General features: G+C 39.6%; 1 protein-coding gene across 1 annotated transcript in view; it reads left to right on the top strand.

Moving 5' to 3' along the window:
• The window catches only part of KCNT2 (potassium sodium-activated channel subfamily T member 2), a 286,825-nt gene that overhangs the window by 218,575 nt on the left and 46,099 nt on the right, over window positions 1–22,151 (top strand). Inside the window, exons 21-22 of the mRNA XM_073358218.2 lie at window positions 2,375–2,509; window positions 17,882–17,993. Of these exons, the coding sequence (XP_073214319.1) occupies window positions 2,375–2,509; window positions 17,882–17,993 (247 nt within the window). The remainder of the gene's footprint in view (window positions 1–2,374; window positions 2,510–17,881; window positions 17,994–22,151) is intronic.

Below are 22,151 nucleotides of genomic sequence, written 5' to 3'. Positions count from 1 at the left end.
AGCCATATCCTCCCCAGTTTAAGGAAATATTTTGAACAGATTTAGACTGCTGCCCTCACTGCAACATATAAAAGAAAGATAGCCTCACATATCCTCTAGGCTGTCTCCTCAACTCAATCTTTGGGCTATAGCCTACAGCTAATGAGCTTCAAAAAGGAGCAAAAGCATTTAAAATAGGCCCTGTAGTATTAGCCTAATCTAATACCCTTCATGGCTTGGGACTGAAGGCCTCAGTCTACCACTTGTGGGGTCCCCCCTTAGGTGGGTTATCCCCTACTTGCCAGGCCAACCATCCCCCATCACTGTCCTCTGTTGTTCTACTAAATGAATACTGGATAGCACCCCTCAAATCAGTTTATGCACCCCACCATCAATAAATTAATGTTTGGCTGCCTCCCCTCCAGCAAGTCATCTTTCTTGGGCTCTACATCTTTGCAGGGCTCTATCATTACTGCTGCTCCTGCTTCTCCACTAGTGTACAGAAGGCTCACAATATCTCAGCTTCTTAGTCTAAAACTTTGGCCTTCTGTGCTTCTCACTTCCTCTCTCCCCTACTCTTAAAGGAACAGTAGCTCAAGAGACTTATGTCTCCTTCCTTCCTCCCATCCTTTTTTTAAAAGTACAGCATCTAAGGCCATTCTAGCCCCTTTGACAAGGAGTGCAATGTCTCCAGCCAGTCTGCTCCCACACACCTGATTTCCCCATTTCTAAATCAATTAGACCTTGTCTCCACCTTTTTTTTCAGTAAGGTTCAAATTTGAGCCTATATGGTTATATCAGTATAACTTGCCACATAGACACTCTTATTCCCATATGAGAGTATCCTTGGGGGGAGAGGGGGTATACTGGTATAAATTATCACTGTAACTGGTAAAACTTTCCCATGTAGACAGACTCTTAGTAGTGCACGGGTTGCTTGTTTCCTTCCCTTTCAGCCCATTAAAGGACCAGTGGTGCTTGGGCCAGTGTTTCTGTCATCTCCCCTCATCTTTAGTGAAAGTAACAGTGTTGGCTTAGCCTTCTTGCCAAGGGAAAAAATTCTATTTATGAGAAAAAAGAATGAGACACACAAAACACCTAGGTGCAAGAGGAGGTGCACCTGGATGGCTGAGGAGAACCTTCTTTATGTTATGAGGAGAGCTGGGGTAGCAGGTCAGCAACTATACCACCATCCTGGAGAAGAGGTTCTGGGCTTAGTTTAAATGGATTTATTGGGGAGAAGAGCATAAAATGAGGTGGTGGTTCAGTATTTATTAAATGGGACAGAAGAGTGTATAAATTAATTGGATTTTCAAGACCTGTTTCTATTTCTAGATGTGTGTTTTATACAGTGCATTTTAGTTAAGGAAAAAAATCAGCAGCTAAATTTTGTTCCTCCTTCATTCAAGGTTAACTATGCACAACAAACTCACAAATACATTTTATGTTTTCTTGTAAACACTTGTGGATCTAAAATTTTTGGGGTGTATATTCAAAATTTTGAAACCATGTTTTCTAGTGAATGTGTATCAGTATGAATTTTGGTTTGTCTTTTTCCAAGAGACATTGGCCTTATCCCTTGGGCTGGAAGAGGGCATCCTTTGGCAGTTCTTGCTACATAAATTTGTGTGGGAAGCTATGCTCAGAAAGTAACTTGATTCCTGCTTTTGCCTGTGTAATGCTCTACATGTTTGCAGGACTCTATTTTTGCTGTTGCTTCTACTTCTCCACTAGTGTACAGAAAGCTCACAATATCTCAGCTTCTTATTCTAAAACCTTGGCCTTCTGTGTGTCTCACTTCCTCTATCCCCTACCCTTAAAGGAACAGTAGCTCAAGAGACTTCTGGAAAGCTACTCTTGTGCAAAAGTGATCCTTCAGTATGAGAGAGAATAGGGAGCCAGTGAGGGACTATGAGGTGAGAAGCTAGAAAATCAACATATCCGACTGCCTCTGGGTGAAGGCCCTTGATATATGAAAAGGTCCTTTTGTGTAGGAGGTAAGACACTTATATGAAACAGGTAATGACAATGCGATGAGTTGTGGAAGACCTAGTTGGAGAAGGGGAATTGATACATATACACATGCACAGTGTAGTGTAATTTTACCAACGTTCTTTTAGTGAATGGAGAAGGACAAGCGATCCTCGGCAATCTATCAGCAGGATTCTATTTTACTTCAAAGAACATTAAAATTATTATTCATATTGTCTCTGTTCTACCAAAACACTTACATGAAGCTGATAGTTAAAGTGCATTCAGAGACCACCACCAAGTGGTAGGAATCAAATATAAGATTGGTGAGCTCCCAGGATATGTTACAGTTGAGTTTTTCTAACTCATACGTATCCTGCCATGTATTTATATTGGTTTTTAATTCTGTTCCTCTTTACAACAGCCTAGATGATTTGCTAAGATGTGGGGTGACCTTTGCTGCCAACATGGTGGTTGTGGACAAGGAAAGTACTATGAGTGCTGAGGAAGACTATATGGCAGATGCCAAGACTATTGTAAATGTACAAACTCTCTTTAGGTAAGTCATTTTGTAACTAACCCATACAGCTATGTTAAGCATGAAATATTTTAGAATTCTTTTTGTGGAGGGGGAGATGGAAGTGTGGCTTCTCAACCATTTCTCTTACCTCCATTTTTAATTAAACACCACTTTATATGATCAAGCAAAAGTCATTGCTGCTTCACGGTACTATACTCAGGTCTCTTGGGATGTGGAAGGGTAAGACTCCAGCTCTCAGATATGACTCCTCACATTCCAATATGGCCACTTGCTACTTCTCCAGAGTCTTTTGAAGGCATCTGAGTAGTCTGTGGGAAGGGAAAGAAGGCCAGTCAGCCACGCCTGGAAGACTTGAGATAGAGGAAACTCACTGGACCTTTGCCTTAATAAACATCTTGTGATAAGGTCATAATCCTAAACTCATTACAGACAGTGGGTGCTGTGAGAGAAAGAGGACTACAAATTAGGTGAGAGAAGGACTGATGTCCAGTAACTTGGATAGTTGTTCAGATTTTGAACCAAACTAGAATTTTGCCCCTTTTGAGAGGTAGCTGCCCCTAATTATGGTCTGTGTTACAGGTCACAAAGTTCCAGGGGACAGGGAGGGAAAATCTGAATCTAAATATTGAAGAAAAACAGGTTCTCTTTCACAGTTGGAATTACATAAACCATTCACTCATTGCTTGCAAATGATCCAGCAATAACTATGGGAAGAAACTAGAAGATACAAGTGTGTATGTGGTCATAAGAGTTACTTTTGTCTTTCTCTATGTCTAATAATTAGAAGGGACTAAAGTGTTCAAAGTAGTACTTTAAATTGGTTCTCTTAATAAGTTTTAATTAACAATATACCATAGCTAAGTCCTATCTTTATCATTTTCATGTTCTTTTCCATCTGACCTGCTCCTGGTAGAAGGTCTATGATTACAGCAAATTAACAGAAGTAGTCAGACATGTTCCCACTACAGCAGGCTCTCTTCCCTTTTGTCATAGTGTCATCCATACCATCTGGATTAACTGTGAAGAGAACACTTGCCAATATTTCCATTACTGATTATTAGGTCCCACTAATTGTTTTCCCTTGTAGAAGAACAAATGCCTCTTAGCTCATTTGGTAGATCAGTACAGTTCCCAGTAAAGCACTGAACCCTCTCTCTGAGCACAGATTTTTAGCAGCAGGGCAGACTGTTCAAAGGATGCAAAAGAAATCAGAACAAAACCTTTCTTGCTTTAGCCAGAAAAGAGACTCACACAGCTCACAAAGAGGAGAAAAAATGTCTCTTTAAAAAGTATTGCTCAAAGTCAGAAAAAGTAGAAAGAGACTAAGGAGATGGTGCTCTGATGAAGAATAAAATGGGTTTCAGCTAAGGTCTGGTTTTATACCCACTCATGCCTAAGATCCTGGTTGGAATTCAATGGCATCTCTTTAAGATCCTGATTCAGCAAGGCAACTAAGCAGGCACTTAGCGTTAAGGATATGAATAGCCTATTGGCTACAATAGCACTACTCACATGCTCAAAGATAATATGTACTTGAGTGCCTTGCCAAATCATGGCCTAGAGCCCTAAAATGAGGAAATGATTAATTCCAAACACATTTTTGCCAGGGTAGCACAGTTTAACTATTAGACCTTCAGTCCTTCACCTTAATAAGAATTCAGTATCCCTTCAAATGAATTCCAAGGGAGTTTTGACACAGTAGAAATTGTAGGATTGGGCCCTTCATTTCAACAAGTCCATAGTGTGTTGAAATTTCATTTGCAAATATTGTAGAAGCTGCACTCCATCTCATGATGAAACAAAACATTTCGGGTGAGAAATTGTATGAAACTGACAGCGAAACAAGGAAATAAAGAGGGGGGGATTTCATTCTTCAGTAGTCTTTGTTTTGTGAAAGGTTTTTTCTTTTGAAATTTCAGCCAGAATAGATGAGGCCGTTTCTATGAATGAGACTAGGGAAAAATAAGTTTTGTTTTTTTTTTTTTTAAATAGGGCAAAACAAGGCGAGACCTTTCTTGAACAAGTCTAGCACTCCATTCTTTGGAACAGGGACTTCAAATGTAGGTGGGAGTGGCCTTTGTGGGAGGGGAGGCCTTTTGCCACCACATGAAAACCCTCTAGAATCCAAGTTATAAACTCTTGAAAAAATAAAGGTTGCACATGCTCAAAGAGGTCTTACATTTTAGTAGCCATATTCACAGAGATTCAGTTTGCACAGAGTCTATTCCAGCCCAGGGCTGAGAAGGACTTCCCCTGCAATTGTAGCTCTGAGCTGTTTTGGGCCATACCAAGTCTGGACCAGGCATCTGTGACATACCAGAGTACAATCCAGACTAATGAGCAGCTGTGTCACCGTTGCCCTGCAAACTTAGGTGCCTTACAATGCCTTCTTGAAGTAACTCCCACCTGCGCTGGTCACAAACATCCTTCCACCATGCAAGTCACACCCTCTGTGTATGTGTGTAACTGCAGCCTGCCGGTCACACCTGGGTTAAACTATCATGGTCACCTGTCTAGGTTATATTTCAGGATGACCCCAGCACACCCTCACTCTTAGATTTCCCCCCAGAAATATATGTCTATACTTCCCAGCCTTCTGAACAATACAAGTTATATCAAGCCCATTATTTCTTTAAATAAATAATATGAATGGAACTTGACACCCACCCAACGGAATTTCCAGATACTCTAGTTTAGACACACTGGGTTGGACAAAACAATAAAACAAGTTTAGTAACTACAAAGGATAGATTTTAAGTGTGTACAAGTACAGCGGCATAAGGGTCAGAAATGGTTGCAAGAAAATTAAAGTTAAAATACAAGTGGTGCCTCAGTTAAACTATGTTAAATTCAAAGCAAAAGTTCTCACCACACGCTTTCAGCAGTCTTACTGACCCAACTTCTTAGGACAGGATTCTTCTCCTAGAATCCAACTGTCACTTCAGAACAGGAGGAGGAGATTGGGACAAGGAATGAGAAACAGGGCAGAAGAGACTGTGGCCAGCAAAGGACACTCCCCTCCAGACCCTAGAATAGAACCCAAGATTCCAGAGTCTCACCATTCCCCTGGTTTCAGTGAATATCTGTGAAATCCCCTGGCAAAGTGTCCCATCCCTGTCTAGGGCTGGTCCACATAGAGGATGGCAACCTACTACTGCTAGAATTTAGTCTCTTAGCTCAAGCGCCAGAGGTGAGGGTGATGGATGCACTGATGAACCATGTGGGTGTCAACGCATGCTTTAAAAAAACAACAAACTAGAAAATTACACAAAAAATGTTCAGAGAACATTAAGGTTTCAAAGTCAAGTACTCAAAAGTTAGGAAAAGCCATAATTAAGTTTTGCTCTGCAGATATGTACAATGGTTCTATGTCTGTTAACAGCTTGCATCATGTTTTCACTAGATGGCAACATTAGCTCATATCTGAAGCATAACTATTATAAAAATATAGAATTACAGGAAGGCCAAAAGAGGAACGGGATTTTCTTTGTGTTTTTGACCAAGTTAGAAAAGAAAAAAATAGATTTTAAAATGAAATATTTACCCATAACTATTTTCAGAATGCTTTCACAATCTTTCACCAGTAGTATTTTGTAAAACAAATGACAGAGGAATGGAAGAGACTAGTTTCCACTTTGTGCACCAACATTAAAGCAGAAAGGATGTAAAAAGATGTATCAAATATTGATGAGGTATAATATATAGACAATTTTTTACGAGTGAAAATGCACAGCATTTACATCAGAGGTTTACATTCTTCATAGAATTTTGTAAGGAGTTTCATAGGGCTAAATATTAGGGCAATTACTTTAACAGTTTTATTAATGATTTTAGACCAAGCTAGAGCACATATTGTAAGGTCATTACATTTGCAGATGATAGCAAATTTAGAGGCATAATTATGGGTGGAGGGGGTGGGTGAAGATTGCCTAATCTAGATTATCCTATAAAATAGTTAAAACGTTTAGTGTTGGAACAGGCTATTCAATACATGTAAGCACAAAGTGATATTCTTTAGCAGAAATAATGCCCAAATAAAGTATATTCAGAAAAGTTTTCAGTGGGTTAATATGATGGGGAAAAGGGTTCTATGTATAAATAATCTGAACAGCATGTGAGAGGGAGAACAATCCAGATTGGGTTCCAGTAAACATGAGTCTACTTTTGAGATTTGCTTTGTAATAAAAAAACAGCAAATTGTTACCTGAGTTTCTCATGGCAACATTATAAAACGATTTTAAAGCATTGAAGTATTTTGTTAAGATATGTAGTTCATGACGACAATGGTCTTTGCATCTTTGATTCAATCGTACTTTTAAAGACTGAGTAAAGTGAATATATAGTAGAAACTAAGTCACAGTGAATGGGATCATTCAAAAAAAATTAGAGACCATTCGCTAAATGGAATCAATACTTTGACCTCAGTAAGGTAAAATATTACTGTTGAGCCTAGGTTGTTGATTCTTATGAAAGTTTCTGACATTGCTCAGTGTTTTACATTGATTAATAATCTTGCTCAGTTTAAAGTTGCCTTCCTCCTCAGACGATGAATGTGCTGTTTATAGCATATTTGTTTATTTGTTGAAAGCAAGAAGTTGCACCATGCCAATTAAAACTCTGGCACACCACCACTTTGACTCAATTAAAGCTCAAAAGGGAGTAAGAAAGTATGTATCAGTCTCACTGAATGTAATATGAATCTTTAATACTTTGGATGCAAAAGAACAAGCTTAGCTTAGTTTTGAAGTATAAATAAAATGTACTGGCTTTGGGCAATGTATAGGTGGCCCAAAAGGCCTTTTTCCCGTTTCATCCTACCAGTTGAAGTCATCAAATGATTCTGCACTGATGTGTTAGTCTTGGGGTGAAATGCAGGGCCTCCTCAGTGGAGGCTTTCTTTACTCTAGAATGGGCTTCCCTTATTCATTTGGCAAGTCTAACTGACCCTGAGCATATATTTTAAGGCCTATCAGTTGTTTGGCTATACTAAAAATGGACAAGACACACTTGATATGGATTTAATCAGGCCACAACTTCATTATTAGATGTCTGGGACTACCGGGGAGATAAAAGTGTACAGTGCAGGTAACTCCATGTTTACTACGTAATTACCCAGGCGGTTTCCAACAGCTCCCCCTCTTTTTCCATCCAGGTCTCTCCAGAAAATCCATTGCCCCTGGGACCTTACCGTCACCCCCCTCATAGGAGGGGTAAGGTGGGCTATAAGAAAGGCAGGTTGGCTCCCTGAAGTTCAAACCATAGCAGCCCCAACCCCCACATCGTTCTGATCCTTTAACCAGCTTTTCCTGGTCTTTTAGATGGCCTTTTAGGTACCCTGGGCCTAGGCCAAGGAGAGCTTTGAAGATAAGGACAGAGACCTTGAACTCAATTGGAAATTCTATGGGAAGCCAGTATAGAGAGCAGAGGACATGTGTCATGTGCTCACAGTAGCCTGTGTTGCTGAGGAGATGTCCTGCAGCGTTTTGTACCAGTTGGAATTTTCGAAGTGCTGAAGGCTTCTTGCCCAGGTGTATCACGTTGCTGTGATCCAGATGAGAGGTGATGAATGCATGAATAATTGCGGCCAGGTCTTTGTCTACTAGAGTGGGACAGAGTCTCCTAGACAAGCGGATATGATAGAAAGCATTACACATGGCTGTTGCTATGTGATTAAAGGGCCTGATTGTGATTTAACAGTCTTTCTGGACTCAGGGGCAAACAAAGGAGGGAATTATGACTGTGTTACATCTCTCCCTTTGTGTCCCCATCTTGGTCCAGAGGAAAAGGGGTCTGCTACTAGTCTAACCTATTAGCAGACTATTTCTGCTTCCACATCACCTCAGCTCTGCCTGTCCCTGTCCACTCCTCACTCACTGGCATGGGATGAGGAATAGTGGCTCCCTGGAGACTATTCTCATCCTTACGATGTGATCCACAATTTGGATAGCCTATGTGTGGGCTTAAGGAGGTGTCTTATGCTCCTTTACTCCCTGCACAGGCATTTAGAGCAAGACAAAATTTTACCTGAACATTAATCAGATTAATAGCTGCACAGTACTTTCCCTATAATTCCACTAGAGGGCAGACTTAATTTGTACAGCCTTACAGTCCAAAGAATAGTTTTGAAATTGACTCACTATGAACAGTCACTTTGCATAACCCAATGATGGTCTAAATCCAGCTCTTCCAGGGACCCAATAACTTGCTTTCACATTCAGTTATGTATATTCAGTCATTATATCAGGTGTTAATCCTCCCTTTACAGTTGACTCTACTTATTATATTGCTAATATTCACATTTAAATACCTGCTTGATATAAGAAGCTAATACAAGAAAATCCTCTAGCAGCAAATCCTTTGATAATTATGCATGGCATGGTCCAAAATTAATGCAGAAATAAGGAGCCAGGGTTTAAAGAGGATTTTTTTTAAAGGAAATTAAAAAATGAATCTCTTCAGTTGCCTCGATTTGTACAACTTTCCCTCACTTACCGTGATAGTAGGATTGCATCAACAAATTGGCTTTAATATATTTCCACACAATCTAACACACAAGTGTAGAGGTTAATTCTTAGGCTGGAGAGTGTGATTTATTTAGCATATGCTAGCATTTAGTTAGTAGTCAATTCCACCATTGCATAATGCAGGCAGACACTGCATGTGTCGGTCTGTGAATCAGAGAACCAGGGAGCTACAGTCAGTGTATGCTCAGCATCCTGAATAAAACATCCTCTGTGTGTTTTCGGTATCCAAGCACTGTCCCTTCTCAACCACAGAAGAGAGTACAATGTAGACAACTTATCATTGCCCAGCAAATTTTAGAGTTTTCTCAAAGCTGACCACCCCATTTTTCTCTAAATGATCATCACACTCAACATTCAGATATTCACATGACAAAACTTGAAGCTGGTAGATGCCATAAAATGTAGACAATCTTTAAAACAACATGCTGAAAAAAAATCCTTAAATAAATATGCATGATTGTATTTAAATATTTTATTGTAAAAAATTTGTTAAACTCTCACACAATTTCACAGATAACTTGGTTTCCATCTATTTGTGTATTTCCACCCCCATTTAAAAATGAGCATTTGTAACGATCATATTTAAAAAGCTGAAAGAGATTAGTGAGTCCAGTGATGTTTCCTATTTCAAGAGTACAGAATACATTGCAAACTAAAAAATGGAAGAAAATGTTAAAGGTTGACCACTTATACCCATAAGCCTACTTCATTTCTGTAGGAAACTCTTCACTCTTGTAGGGTACACCAGCATTTTAGCCAAAGTTTGGCAGTGCTTACTCAGGAAAAGGTCCCATTGGACTCAGTTGAACTTTGGTTTAGAGAATGTTCAGGAAAATCTAAGAGCAGTGATGTGAATGTAGTTCATGTTTGATGCTGAACACCCTTCAATCCCGACCCTTCAATCTAGCTGACCCAGTTAGACAAAGGCAAACATGGCCCTATGTTACATAAACTAAACCCTTTGTCAGGGAAACCTGCAAGTGCAGCAGTGGTAAGTGTCCAACAGAACATTACCAATGGCCACGTAATAGGAAAGAGACAAGACAATAGCAGACTACATCAATTGATATTGGACCCAGATGTATATTTCTGAGATCAAAGGGTAGTGGTTCAAATATTTCAGAAGTAGTGGAAGTTTATCTATTCACAGCACCACTGATCAAGCCCTGAATTACCATAATTTGAATGAAGGAGAAGAGAATGCAGTTGTTATGAGCATTTTGTCCTCGATCTGAAATGGGAAGATCACCTATGTCTTCCTACTGATACTTGTGGAACCCAAGTTCTGGCTGAGAACAAAAGAGATAAGGGTTCCATGATCCTAACAAACACCCTGGCTGAAACAAATAAAAATTTTTTTTAGCTATGATACTGGGTGATCACATCACCTTGAGAGTCTGGACTCATCTGGCAACATAGAACTAGAGCACCTCTTTACATCCTAACCCAAGATCTAGTTCTTATCAACATGGCTCTTGAGGTTGGAAATTGAGAGATGTTTCTGAGTATGTATGAAGTTCTTACCTATTGGGAACAAACAAATACAGTTGCAAGTAGAAAAGTTTTTGTGGCCTGTTGTGAAAAGTCACACATGGATCCTATTGTGCGTCCCACATAAAAACTGTTTGATCATTATCCTTTCCATGTCAGATCCTGAATTCAGACAATTCCCCTTACCCAGTCCATTTAGCACCCTTTCATAAACATGTTGAAGAAAGACCAGTTTCTCTGTAGCCCTATCAGCAGGTTCCCAAAGGGATAGATGCATTTTAACCCCTCCACAGTGTCCTGCATTGTGGGATATTTAATATAGTCCTAACTGAGCTGATTATTCTGTTCTTTTGTATTGAACCCATTCAGAGCTTTTGAGCTCAGGTTTCTCATTTAGGAGGTCATTTACTTGGTGGTTGTGACTTCAAAGAGACAAAGCTTCCAGCCCCAATGACAAATCTATTTTATACTATTTTTGAAGAGTTTTAGTTGCTGCTCTAGACTTGCACAAATTTCCTTCCAAGACCTGGTGACCGAGTTCCACCCCACACTGCTTATGTTAGCATTATTCTTAATATCTCCAAAGATTGCACTACTGCTAGCCCAGTTCTCGTACAGACAGGCTGCATCCACCAGCATTTTTACCACAAGGTTATCTAACATTTCTTAGAAGAGGTCTGCAATGATGGGATAGTTAAAACTCCAGCAACTGGTGTACACTAGTGCTTCTATCACACCGATCATCAGCAGAGCTACTACACTGGTACTGCAACAATAAAGGACATTAAGAAACATTTATTTAGACAAAATCTTAGTCATTGATCTTGCTGAATGTTTAGCCTTTGCTTGCTTTCCCATTCTAGTGAATCCCTTCTCCACAAACCTGACCTAGAATACAGTGTGCTGAAGCATTCAGAAAACGTATCCAGGTTTTTATTGCATTTGACACTAACTCATTAGTTCAGCTGGTTTCAAGAGAACCATGTCTAAAATGGGTGCCTGATTGCATCTATTGCTGTTACAGCCTGGCAACACACAAACTTGAAATTCATGTCAAGGCCCGTTCTGAGAGTGGCAGATCTGCTATAGCAGGTCGCTTCCAATCTGTGCTGTACAGGAGACATGTACAGCAAAGTCATGGCTGCTTTACAGATTTGACAAACACACACTATTCCTTAGATTCAGCCTCCAGAGAGGAGCCCACCTATAAATGTCACAGACTTATTTCTAAACTACGGAGGCTTAGACAATCCAACCCTCAATATATGATTTGTTATGCACTAGACAACCTCCTTGCAGGGCTGAACGTTTGGTGACTTTCTAAATACTTTCCTCTGTAACTGGATATTGTATTGGAGTATTTTCACCTCCTCATTGCAAAAAACTGACCATTGGAGCAACAGGGACAGCTTAAGTACTTCAGCAAGGGTAGCATGAGACAGACCTAACACAGTCAACTACCTTACAGCTTTAGAGCTATAGGAACACATCGTCTCATCACAACACAAGCTCATCAGAGGACCTAAGAAATAATCCATTCAGAGTTAAATGTTCAGATAACCATAAAGTTATCCTGTGTTTATAAACAATCCATAGACTGTATAGCTCAATTCATACAAGAAAGCAGAATTTTAATCAATCCACGTCCCTTATGCCATGTGACAACGGTTAAAAAAACTCACAGGAGTTGCTTTCTACCAAAACTGAACAAGAAAGTTAGCATAAGGAAAACAGTACTATTCCTTAACTTATTCATTTCCTGATTCACCGCAGATCTAACTCCCGCTCGAAAGACTGCTTGACTTCCTGAAGTTAAAGAGTACACATATCCCAACACCGCATTCTCTGAATTCAAGAAAGGGAACCCCAATGCATTTGTTATTTTCATCATAAATACTTACAGTATGCTGTATATCCTGTAACATCACAGCTCTGTTTACAGTGAACAACTTCTCAGTTATCAACTCCTTTCCAACAAGAAAGCAAAACTACTTAACTTATAGGAGTATAAATTTCAAATATTTTATTTTGTTCAGAAGTGAAATAAAATGATAAAATAATAAGGAATTCAGGGGGAAAATATATGCTTATGTCACTAGAAGAGTTTTTTGCCACCTTGTCTATTAAGTGGCCAGGTTCAGTTTTGCATTCATTAGAATATATTAATCTTAATCTTGTTTTGTTAATTACAACAGCTGTTTGTGCTCACCAGGCAATTTTTAACCAAAAGGCCTTCATGACTGAGTCACCTTGGGAAAAACAACATTTAATACTAATGAATCACTGGCATTAAGGGGTAGGGGAAGTGAAACAGCCATTGCCATTTGAAATTGGCTGAATTTGAGGGCAATTAAGAAAGACAGATATGCACACTTCAGATTACTATAATGGTAGTGCATTGTATTGGTGATTTGTTTTAAAACAAACATTTGAGGAGAATTACTTCAGGTGTATTTATCCAAGTAATTTTTCCGTAGATGGCAGAATGCTTTATTTTTTGAAGTCTGAGTTTGTTTTGGAACACATGAATATTTTGGAAAGATCAGAGGAAAAATGAGAAATCAGGGTTTAAACAACTGCAGGGTTAAACTGCAGGGTTTAAACAACTGAAGTGCTGGATTGGTCATTGCCCAGCAATAAAAATAATTAGTTGATAACAAGGAAGTTTAGGGCCCTGACAACATATCCCTTTGCAAGTTTCCAGCCCACCTCAGAAGTTTCTCTTTTTTGGGTAGTCATGTTTGCGTCCCCATTCATTTCAAGCCTTGTAAATACAAACATGGAACACAGAAACATATGACTTTCAACAAGAACAGTGGATGACATGGAAATAAAAGCTATTTTCAAATGTGACTCATGATTTTGAGTGCCTCCATTTGGGACACCTAAAAAAGGCCTGAGCACCTGACCTAAGGGAAGGAAGAGTGGGGAAATCAGACCTTCAAGATTTCAACTTGGGCATCCAAAAAAAATGGAGGTACTCAAAATCACGAGTCACTTCCAAAAATCGTGGTCTTATGCAATATATACTGTCTACAGTGTCCCCCATATTGGTCTAGTTTATGAATTTTTTTAAAATGATATCACATGCCCAACTGAACAGAACAAGAGTGAACAGACCCTTCACCTTGGCATTCAGTAGGAATGTTGCTCATTTCTTAGCTAATCTCTCTTCATATTGAACATTTTGCCTTCACAACTAGCAGTCTTAGATGCAAATAGGTTACATCTGATGTTTGGGGCCATGGTTTTTTTTAATTAATTAATTTATTTGTTTAAGTTTTCTTGGGCTGATAATGGAGAAAAGTACCTAACACACTTTACATGTATTTCCTGAACCATATCTTTTCTTTGCAAGGTTAATTTTCATGTCAGTTTCCTATTGTGCACTACTTGCATAATATCTGCCTAACAAATAGCTCACCATTCCACAAGAACAGGACATTTAGAAACAGAAGTTGCCTCCATTGAGACAGAGGGACTAAATGATACAAAGAAAGGAATATTAATTGCTCTTAAAATGCATCCTGAAATAAAAAAAAAAATAATGCTGTATTCAAGAACCACCCTCAAGGTTTGTCTCACAGGCTTAAGCATTGCCTAAATCTATAGGCCAGCCCAGGATGATGACAGTTTTCACCACTGTAGACTTTGTGCCAACTTCAACAATGAAATTTCCTCTCTAAAAACTATCATAATTACATGAAGAGACCAATTTTCATTGAAGTTTTTGTTCCTATACTCTGTGTTCCTTGTAAAATATCACTGGCTACTGATGGAATAAAGCATCATTCCTCACCCATTTTATGGGACCCTCAACAACTAGAGTGCAATCGAGCATCTGGTGGCTTTGAGAGGTAGATCAATCTCTCAGACACTGATATTTCTTTCCATATAATACGACAATCCAGAGAGTATGCCTGCTTGTCCTAGAATGTGCACTGTAGCATGCAGTCAGACATGATAGGAGCAGTTTTATGGCATCAAAAGGCTAGAATTAAGAATACTAGCATCAATAGACTCTTTGAACATTATTCTTGCTTGATGTTATGAAACCAGTCAGTTGCTAAGTACCAGTTGAATGATTTTCAAAGTAGCTGAGTATCCACAGCTCCCTTTGACTTCAGTGCGAGTTTTAGGTGTTCAGCAATGCTATACAAGTCAGGCCAGAAGCCTGTAAGAAGCTGCTTATTTGTTGGTTGGGTTTGGGAGAGCCCAAACCAGTACAGTTCGTATCTGGATCCCAGTTTACCTGAACTCCCCAGGGATAATGATAGTGGGTTTGAAAATTGTTAGTGTTACAATTCCCTATTAATATATGGAAAAAAGGAAACCACCACCAATTCATCTTGCAAAAGTATAGTCTAATCTAAATTCTATTTAAAATAATTTGGAAGCTCTACTAAATAAGGATGATCTATATTGCAAACAGGATTTTTAAAAATTCTACTTTTCAAAAAGAGCCTAGGAGTGCTAGCCTATGTCTAACCCATTTAATATCCTTTGTTAAATCCCTTCCTGGATGCCTTAGTGCAAGTCCAGGCACAGCTCCAGGTACATATTCTGAATTTTGAGCTACATATGTATTGAAACTCACTGGAATTGGACACCTAACCACATCTACAAATACACAATGGAGAGGAAAGACAGTTTTGTGGTCAAGGCAATGGACAAACATTAGAACTGCATTCTATTCTCAGCATTACCACAGGCTCCCTGTGTTACCTAACTTGGAGAAGTCACTTTTGTTCCCATTTTCCAGTTCATCACCTGAAAACGGAGAATAATAATATTCCCTTCTTCCCACTCTTGGGAGGTCTTGTATTTACACTGTCATCTCATTGGGGCCTGGGCTGTCTCTTTCTATGTGATTATGCAGCACCTGGCACAGTACAGCCCTCTTCTCAGTTAGGGCCTGAAGGTGCTAATCTATTACAAACAATAAGAAGGCAGTCCTATAACCGCTGTCCCCTAGAAGTTCAGTTCTCCCAGGTTAATGCAGTTTACAATCAGTTTCTATCTATATGTTAAACACTTCTACATTAGGTACCTAAAAATGGGCCAAAAAGTCTTGAATGAGACAGAATGGAACACTTCAATTTTCTCATATGTCAGCCATATTTTCTACTTAGTAGAAACCAGATTGTGTTAGTATTTTGGAGACCATTGAAAACTGCACTTTGAAATTGTGGGAAACTGTGCCTCCTCACCTCTGGCACTTTGCTTTAGATGCATCCATACATTTCTCAGGTAGACAGCTGTTACTGACAATACATATGTAGCAAGGTGCTTAGAAGCACCTATGTAATACATCCAACACAGGGTTAAGCTATCAGTTTTGTTTTGTTTTTAAACGTGTGTTCAGGCTAGTGATAATGTGATTACTTCACCAGTGAGCAGGACACACAAGTGAAGAACAAACACAGGAATGATGTTAAGCAGCCCACTGCAACTTAATATTAAGTTTCACATTGGAGAAGAGCACTATCCGCCCATCTCCCCATACCAGGCATTTAGGTGGACCAAGTGTGGGGTTTACAGGACACTTCATATAGCCCACAACTTAAGATAGGCTCTCCACCGCTTTCCCCTAGCATTCAGCTTGCTCTGCTAAATCTTCTTTCCCCTTCTCAGCATGGTGAGAAGGTACCAAAGTGACAGAAGGTGAGAAGGTACCAAAGAGGGACCCCAGTCTGAAGGGACTTTAGGTCTGTAAGCCTGAGATCCACCAGCCAAATCCCATATGTCTCTTATTTTCTGGTCATTGGCCCTTGGTTATTTTATATGCACTGGACACTGGCTGCAGGTTGTGACAAACTAACTTCATGCAATTCCTAAGTTCTATACCTATTTAGCCTGTGTCTCCGGATTCTATGAGGAAGGCAAAAAACTCAGTAGACCAGTGTCAATTTGGCCCCAAGAGGAAAAAAAATCCATCCTGACCCCTTAAACAGTTAAGCAGGTAAACCCACAGCAACCTAAACACAGCTTCTTTACTACATAATTATGAGGAGGGATGATTCAACAAATAGAACCATAGAATCATAGAATATCAGGGTTGGAAGGGACCTCAGGAGGTCATCTAGTCCAGCCCCTTGCTCAAAGCAGGACCAATCCCCAATTAAATCATCCCAGCCAGGGCTTTGTCAAGCCTGACCTTAAAAACTTCTAAGGAAGGAGATTCTACCCCCTCCCTAGGTAACGTATTCCAGTGTTTCACCACCCTCCTAGTGAAAAAGTTTTTCCTAATATCCAACCTAAACCTCCCTCACTGCAACTTGAGACCATTACTCCTTGTCCTGTCCTCTTCTACCACTGAGAATAGTCTAGAACCATCCTCTCTGGAACCACCTCTCAGGTAGTTGAAAGCAGCTATCAAATCCCCCCTCATTCTTCTCTTCTGCAGACTAAACAATCCCAGTTCCCTCAGCCTCTCCTCATAAGTCATGTGTTCCAGACCCCTAATCATTTTTGTTGCCCTGCGCTGGACTCTCTCCAATTTATCCACATCCTTCTTGTAGTGCGGGGCCCAAAACTGGACACAGTACTCCAGATGAGGCCTCACCAATGTCGAATAATGGGACAAGAGGCTTGAGAAACACTAGGCCAGGGTTAAAATAAATAATTGTGGTCTCCGTGGCTGGCCAATGGGCAACAGAGCATGTGAAGGAGGGGCCTATCCCTCTATACTCTTTTTCCTTTATTCTAAAGTTGCCTGGCACCTTGCGGCTCCAATCCAGCATCTCATCCATTAACTCAATGGATAGCAATTTACATGCCTTTTAGATATGTATATATCTCTCTCAAGTCCAACTCTATGGGAGCATTTGATTTACTCAGCAATTTTAGTCACTGCTTTCTGAGCAAGTGTTAATTTCAGCTTTACATTAATAAGTACATTGACAGCTTGTATGGTCTGCAGACATTTACACAACAAGTAAACAGAGAAATCATGGGTGAATAATTGACTATAACCCTATTTTTGATATACTGGTAGTTAACATACTAGGACAACTTCCAATGAAGGTGCTGTCATCTTTAAATGTTTCCTGGGTTTCCTCTCTTTCCATATAGACTTGCGTCATATTGGAGATTAAGGTGTCAGCTGAAATGCTCTAGCAATTGCAGTAAATGTTTATTTTGTTAATATTTGCAAGCTCCACTTTTGAAAATACATTTGCTTCCCCTGAGTCTATGGAGAATCTTTTGTACAGCATTCCTTGCTATTAGTTATGAGTATTCTTGTGTCAAAAGCCAGAATTATCTCACACTTCATTATAAATGTGGAGGTACAGATAAAGTACAGCATAATGCAAAACTTAACAGTGAATTACAATCATTGGAGGTGTAACTGTAACATTTCCTTAAAATATAGGTTGTTTTCAAGTCTAAGCATAATCACAGAACTAACTCACCCAGCCAATATGAGATTCATGCAGTTCAGAGCCAAAGACTGCTACTCTCTTGCGCTATCAAAACTGGAAAAGGTAAGGATACCTGCTTTTTATAACGGGGTTAAAGATTACATCAACTTGTCTTATCCCTTACTGGTTTTATGGTAGACTAGTCAGAACAGATTGAAACAGCCTGGAAGCTGTAGGTATAGGCATATCAGAAAGCTTTTTTTCTGAAGTCTACCTGAACTTTAATCTTCAATTTGGTTTCTATCTAGATTCATCAACTTTACAAAACCTAATTTTAGAAGTATTTGATTTATAGGCTGACACTATTCGAGGAAACATTAACTGTACCTTTTTTAAAAAATACCATCCAATATTCTAAGAGGTTATTAGGCAATTAATGTGCAAAACATTTAAAGTGACTTGAAACACTTAGAATATATGCACTTGCTTTACTATGCATACATGTACTAGTATAATGATAATAAAATATATTGTGCTTCAAGTCAATTTAGCAAGACTATAATTCCATATTCTGATAACCCAGGGGTTCTCAAACTTGATTGTACCGCAACCCCCTTCTGACAACAAAAATTACTACATGACCCCAGGAGGTGGGGAGCCTAAGCCTGCCCAAGCCCCACCACCCCAGGTGAGGAGGCCAAAGCCAAATTCTAAGAGCTTCAGCCCCAGGCAGGGAGTCTATAACCTGAAGCCCTCTGGCTTTGACCCTCGGCAGTGGGGCTTGGGCTTCAGCTTCGGCCTCAGCAAGGCTAATGCCAGCCCCAGAGACCCCATTAAAACACAGTCGCAACCCACTTTGGGGTCCTGACCCACAGTTTGAGAACTGCTGTGATAACCCATTGCAAAATCTTGGTATCTGTATTTTGCGTTTGCTTTGTTTTTTGTAAAAGTTGCCCTCCCAGGGGAAAAATGGAGGGGTATTATTTGATATAAAGCTAAAATATTTATCTTCAGTTTTGTTTAGGGCATATATCTGGTGAGCTTGGGGAACAGGGAGGTTAGACAGAGAAATTCTGGTTTGCTCAGAACTGCATTTGATCAGTGGCTAAGCCAACGTCTTTTCCAAGTCCTGTAGAAAATATTTTGTCTACAGGAAGTATTCAGTGGAGCTGAGCAAATACACCTCTAACCAGATATAACGTGACCAGATATAACACAAATTCGGATATAACGCGGTAAAGCAGTGCTCCGGGGTGGGGGGGTGGGGCTGCACTCTCCGGTGGATCAAAGCAAGTTTGATATAACGCAGTTTCGCCTATAACGCGGTAAGATTTTTTGGCTACCGAGTACAGTGTTACGTCGGGGTAGAGGTGTAATTCATACTAACTGATTTATTTGGCTAATTTAGCTTCTTTGTGTTCAGTTATCTGTGATCAGTTTGAGGTTCTCAAATTTGCTATTTAAGAAGAGTCACTAAATAATTTCTGGAAATGATTCTTATCTCCAGATTTCTGAAAAAAAAAACCTTTTGTATTGTGGTAGCACCTAGGAGTCTCAGTAATGCACCAGGACTATATTGTACCAAGTGTTGTACAGACAGTCCCCACCTGAAAGCGCTTAATATTTTATATTCTAGTCATGCTGTGATAGTTTTGATTAGACAGGTCACCTGGTATCATTTCTATACCCTGATCATATAGCATAAACCTAGAATTAAACTTCTGGTTGTAAGAATAAGATGTTAGATGGGGTGGGATCTGAGTTACCCAGGAAAGAATTCTCTGTAGTATCTGTCTGGTGAATCTTGCCCATATGCTCAGGGTTTAGCTGATCACCATATTTGGGATCGGGAAGGAATTTTTCTCCAGGGCAGATTGGAAGAGACCCTGGAGGTTTTTCACCTTCCTCTGTAGGATGGGGCACAGGTCACTTGCTGGAGGATTCTCTGCTCCTTGAAGTCTTTAAACCAGGATTTGAGGACTTGAATAGCTCAGACATAGGTGAGAGGTTTTTCGCAGGAGTGGGTGGGTGAGATTCTGTGGCCTGTGTTGTGCAGGAGGTCAGACTAGATGATCATAATGGTCCCTTCTGAGCTTAGTATCTATGAAACATTCATTTTCTTTAAATATTTGCAATATTCACTTAAATTTTGCTGCTTCCTTCAACACTAACACAACTAACTAATACGACTGAAATAGTTATTATATGCAAGCAATCTGCACAAATCAAGACTTCAGTCACTCATTCAGACACCTCCTTGGGGATGACAGGGAACTGCAAAAACTAAGATTATTAAGCATTGAGATAGTCTGCCACCCACAGTTATGTCATATTGAGAATGAGACCATACGCTCTTCTGGTCAGGGATTGTCAAGTTGGATGCTGTAATAACAGAAGTAAAACTAATGCTTGGGTGAGTACCCTCATGAGTTATTGACCACTGGCCCCTGCATGAGTTATTAACAGAATGATAACCTCAACAGCTCAAAAGTGATACAGTATACGAAAACCTATGTTATACTGATGTGTACATGCCAAGATGAAAATTACAGAAAGGTATCTTCAAATATATTGAGATCCACGAGGCAGGTATTCACAGTGCTGGGAGGTTCTTGAGTTTCATATTATGGCAACAGTTTAATTGTTAAGACTAGCTCCATTTATTTTTCCACTCTATATTTCCTTTCCTTTGGGTCCCTGTTAGCTATTCATCCTTTTATTAGTGGGCTTTGTTTATTCATTTGCTCCCCATTTTGTTCATTTCTCTCCTTTCAGTTTGGGTTATGCTGCCTCCTTAGAACATTTCTCTCACCTATAAAGGAGGTTTGCCGCTGTGATTCTCTCAGACTAGCTCTTTCCCAGTGGTTTCTGCAAGAGTAAAGCAAGATTGGCTAGAATCATGCACCACTAGTATATCGGTATTGCCATATTAGAGCATGGAGTGTCTGTAGATAGCTGGAAATCCCTCAGGGATGTATTCCCATATAGTTTTGTTCCTTGGTGCCCTAGAACCTATAGAAAACTCTGGGCATACTCCAAGACTCCAACACATAGCTTGATGAAAAGGGATACTTACTAGGAAACTCATTACCACTCTTGGTAATGAGTTTGAAGTGCTTCTGCAGTAGTTCAGTGGGGATACAAATCAAGCGCAACTGAAGTCAGGATTGAACCTCCAGGTTGCTGAAAAGTATTGGAAAATCCAGGGCTACTCTGCTGAAACATTTGGTTAACTTACATGCACATGCAAACAGTTGTGAATAAAGGCTGGATACTGAGCAGCAATTTAATTAACTTCCTGTCCTAACTCTTTCAACATAACACATGAGTAGATAAATTGTCTCATAAAAATAACATTTCTTGCTTTATGGTTGAAGGTGCCTACAGTTGATACTATTTCCCATTCATTTTACTCTTAACAGTCACAATGGAGCATTTCACAGGTGGTGCTGTAGTTCATTAGACTTTTCAGAACTCCCTTTTGCAAAATGGAATGCAATTAAAACTTGAGTGAAAGTGATCTTATGTCGTCAAACACTCAGCTGTTTGCTACTCCTGGGCTACGTTCCCCATATTCAGATAGACTTCAAAGGCTGGGTTGTTGCCTTCAGCTAATGCTTATATACACACATGCAAAATTGACTTCACGGCTTAATGGGCTGCAGAAGCAAGAAATCTGATTCGCAGGAGAACTCCATCTGCTGTTGCAGCTGCAACTTTCATTGTTTTTTTAAAAAAAACCCACAATAACCAAACAATCACAGTTGGCATGGCATCAGACAAGGCAAGAGCCTTTTGGCCAGGAGAAAATAAAACAGATGAAATATGTTTAAACCATATGCCGGGAATCAAACACTATCTCATCTGATTGTCTTCAGACAAGAAAAAGGGAAGCGGCCATTTTACAGAATCCTCACTAGGACAAATCTTGAAACAAGGGGTAGGAAAGACTTGATTGAGGTTTACACCCTAATTACCAGTGATTTTCCATTAAACAAACTGTACTTATTTGCTAAAGAATTTTATACTTTATAAAATTACATAGTATAAAAGTACATTATACTTACTGAATAATAGGCAATGCATGTTTTCCTTTAATCAGAAAGCCAATACTATTTTAAAATAATTTATAAGATCATATGTAACCAACAGATACTCAGCTCTTCTCTTTTACCCTAAGAAACAAATTGAAATGGGTTTTGAGGGCTAAAAATCTATAGGGAAGACCTATCATAGAATATCAGGGTTGGAAGGGACCTCAGGAGGTCATCTAGTCCAATC

The sequence above is a fragment of the Lepidochelys kempii genome, chromosome 8 (genome assembly GCF_965140285.1).
Source record: "Lepidochelys kempii isolate rLepKem1 chromosome 8, rLepKem1.hap1, whole genome shotgun sequence".
In the NCBI taxonomy this organism is placed as follows: domain Eukaryota; kingdom Metazoa; phylum Chordata; order Testudines; family Cheloniidae; genus Lepidochelys; species Lepidochelys kempii.
Note: the sequence above shows the minus strand (reverse complement) of the source record. Positions and strands in the feature narration are given on the sequence as shown.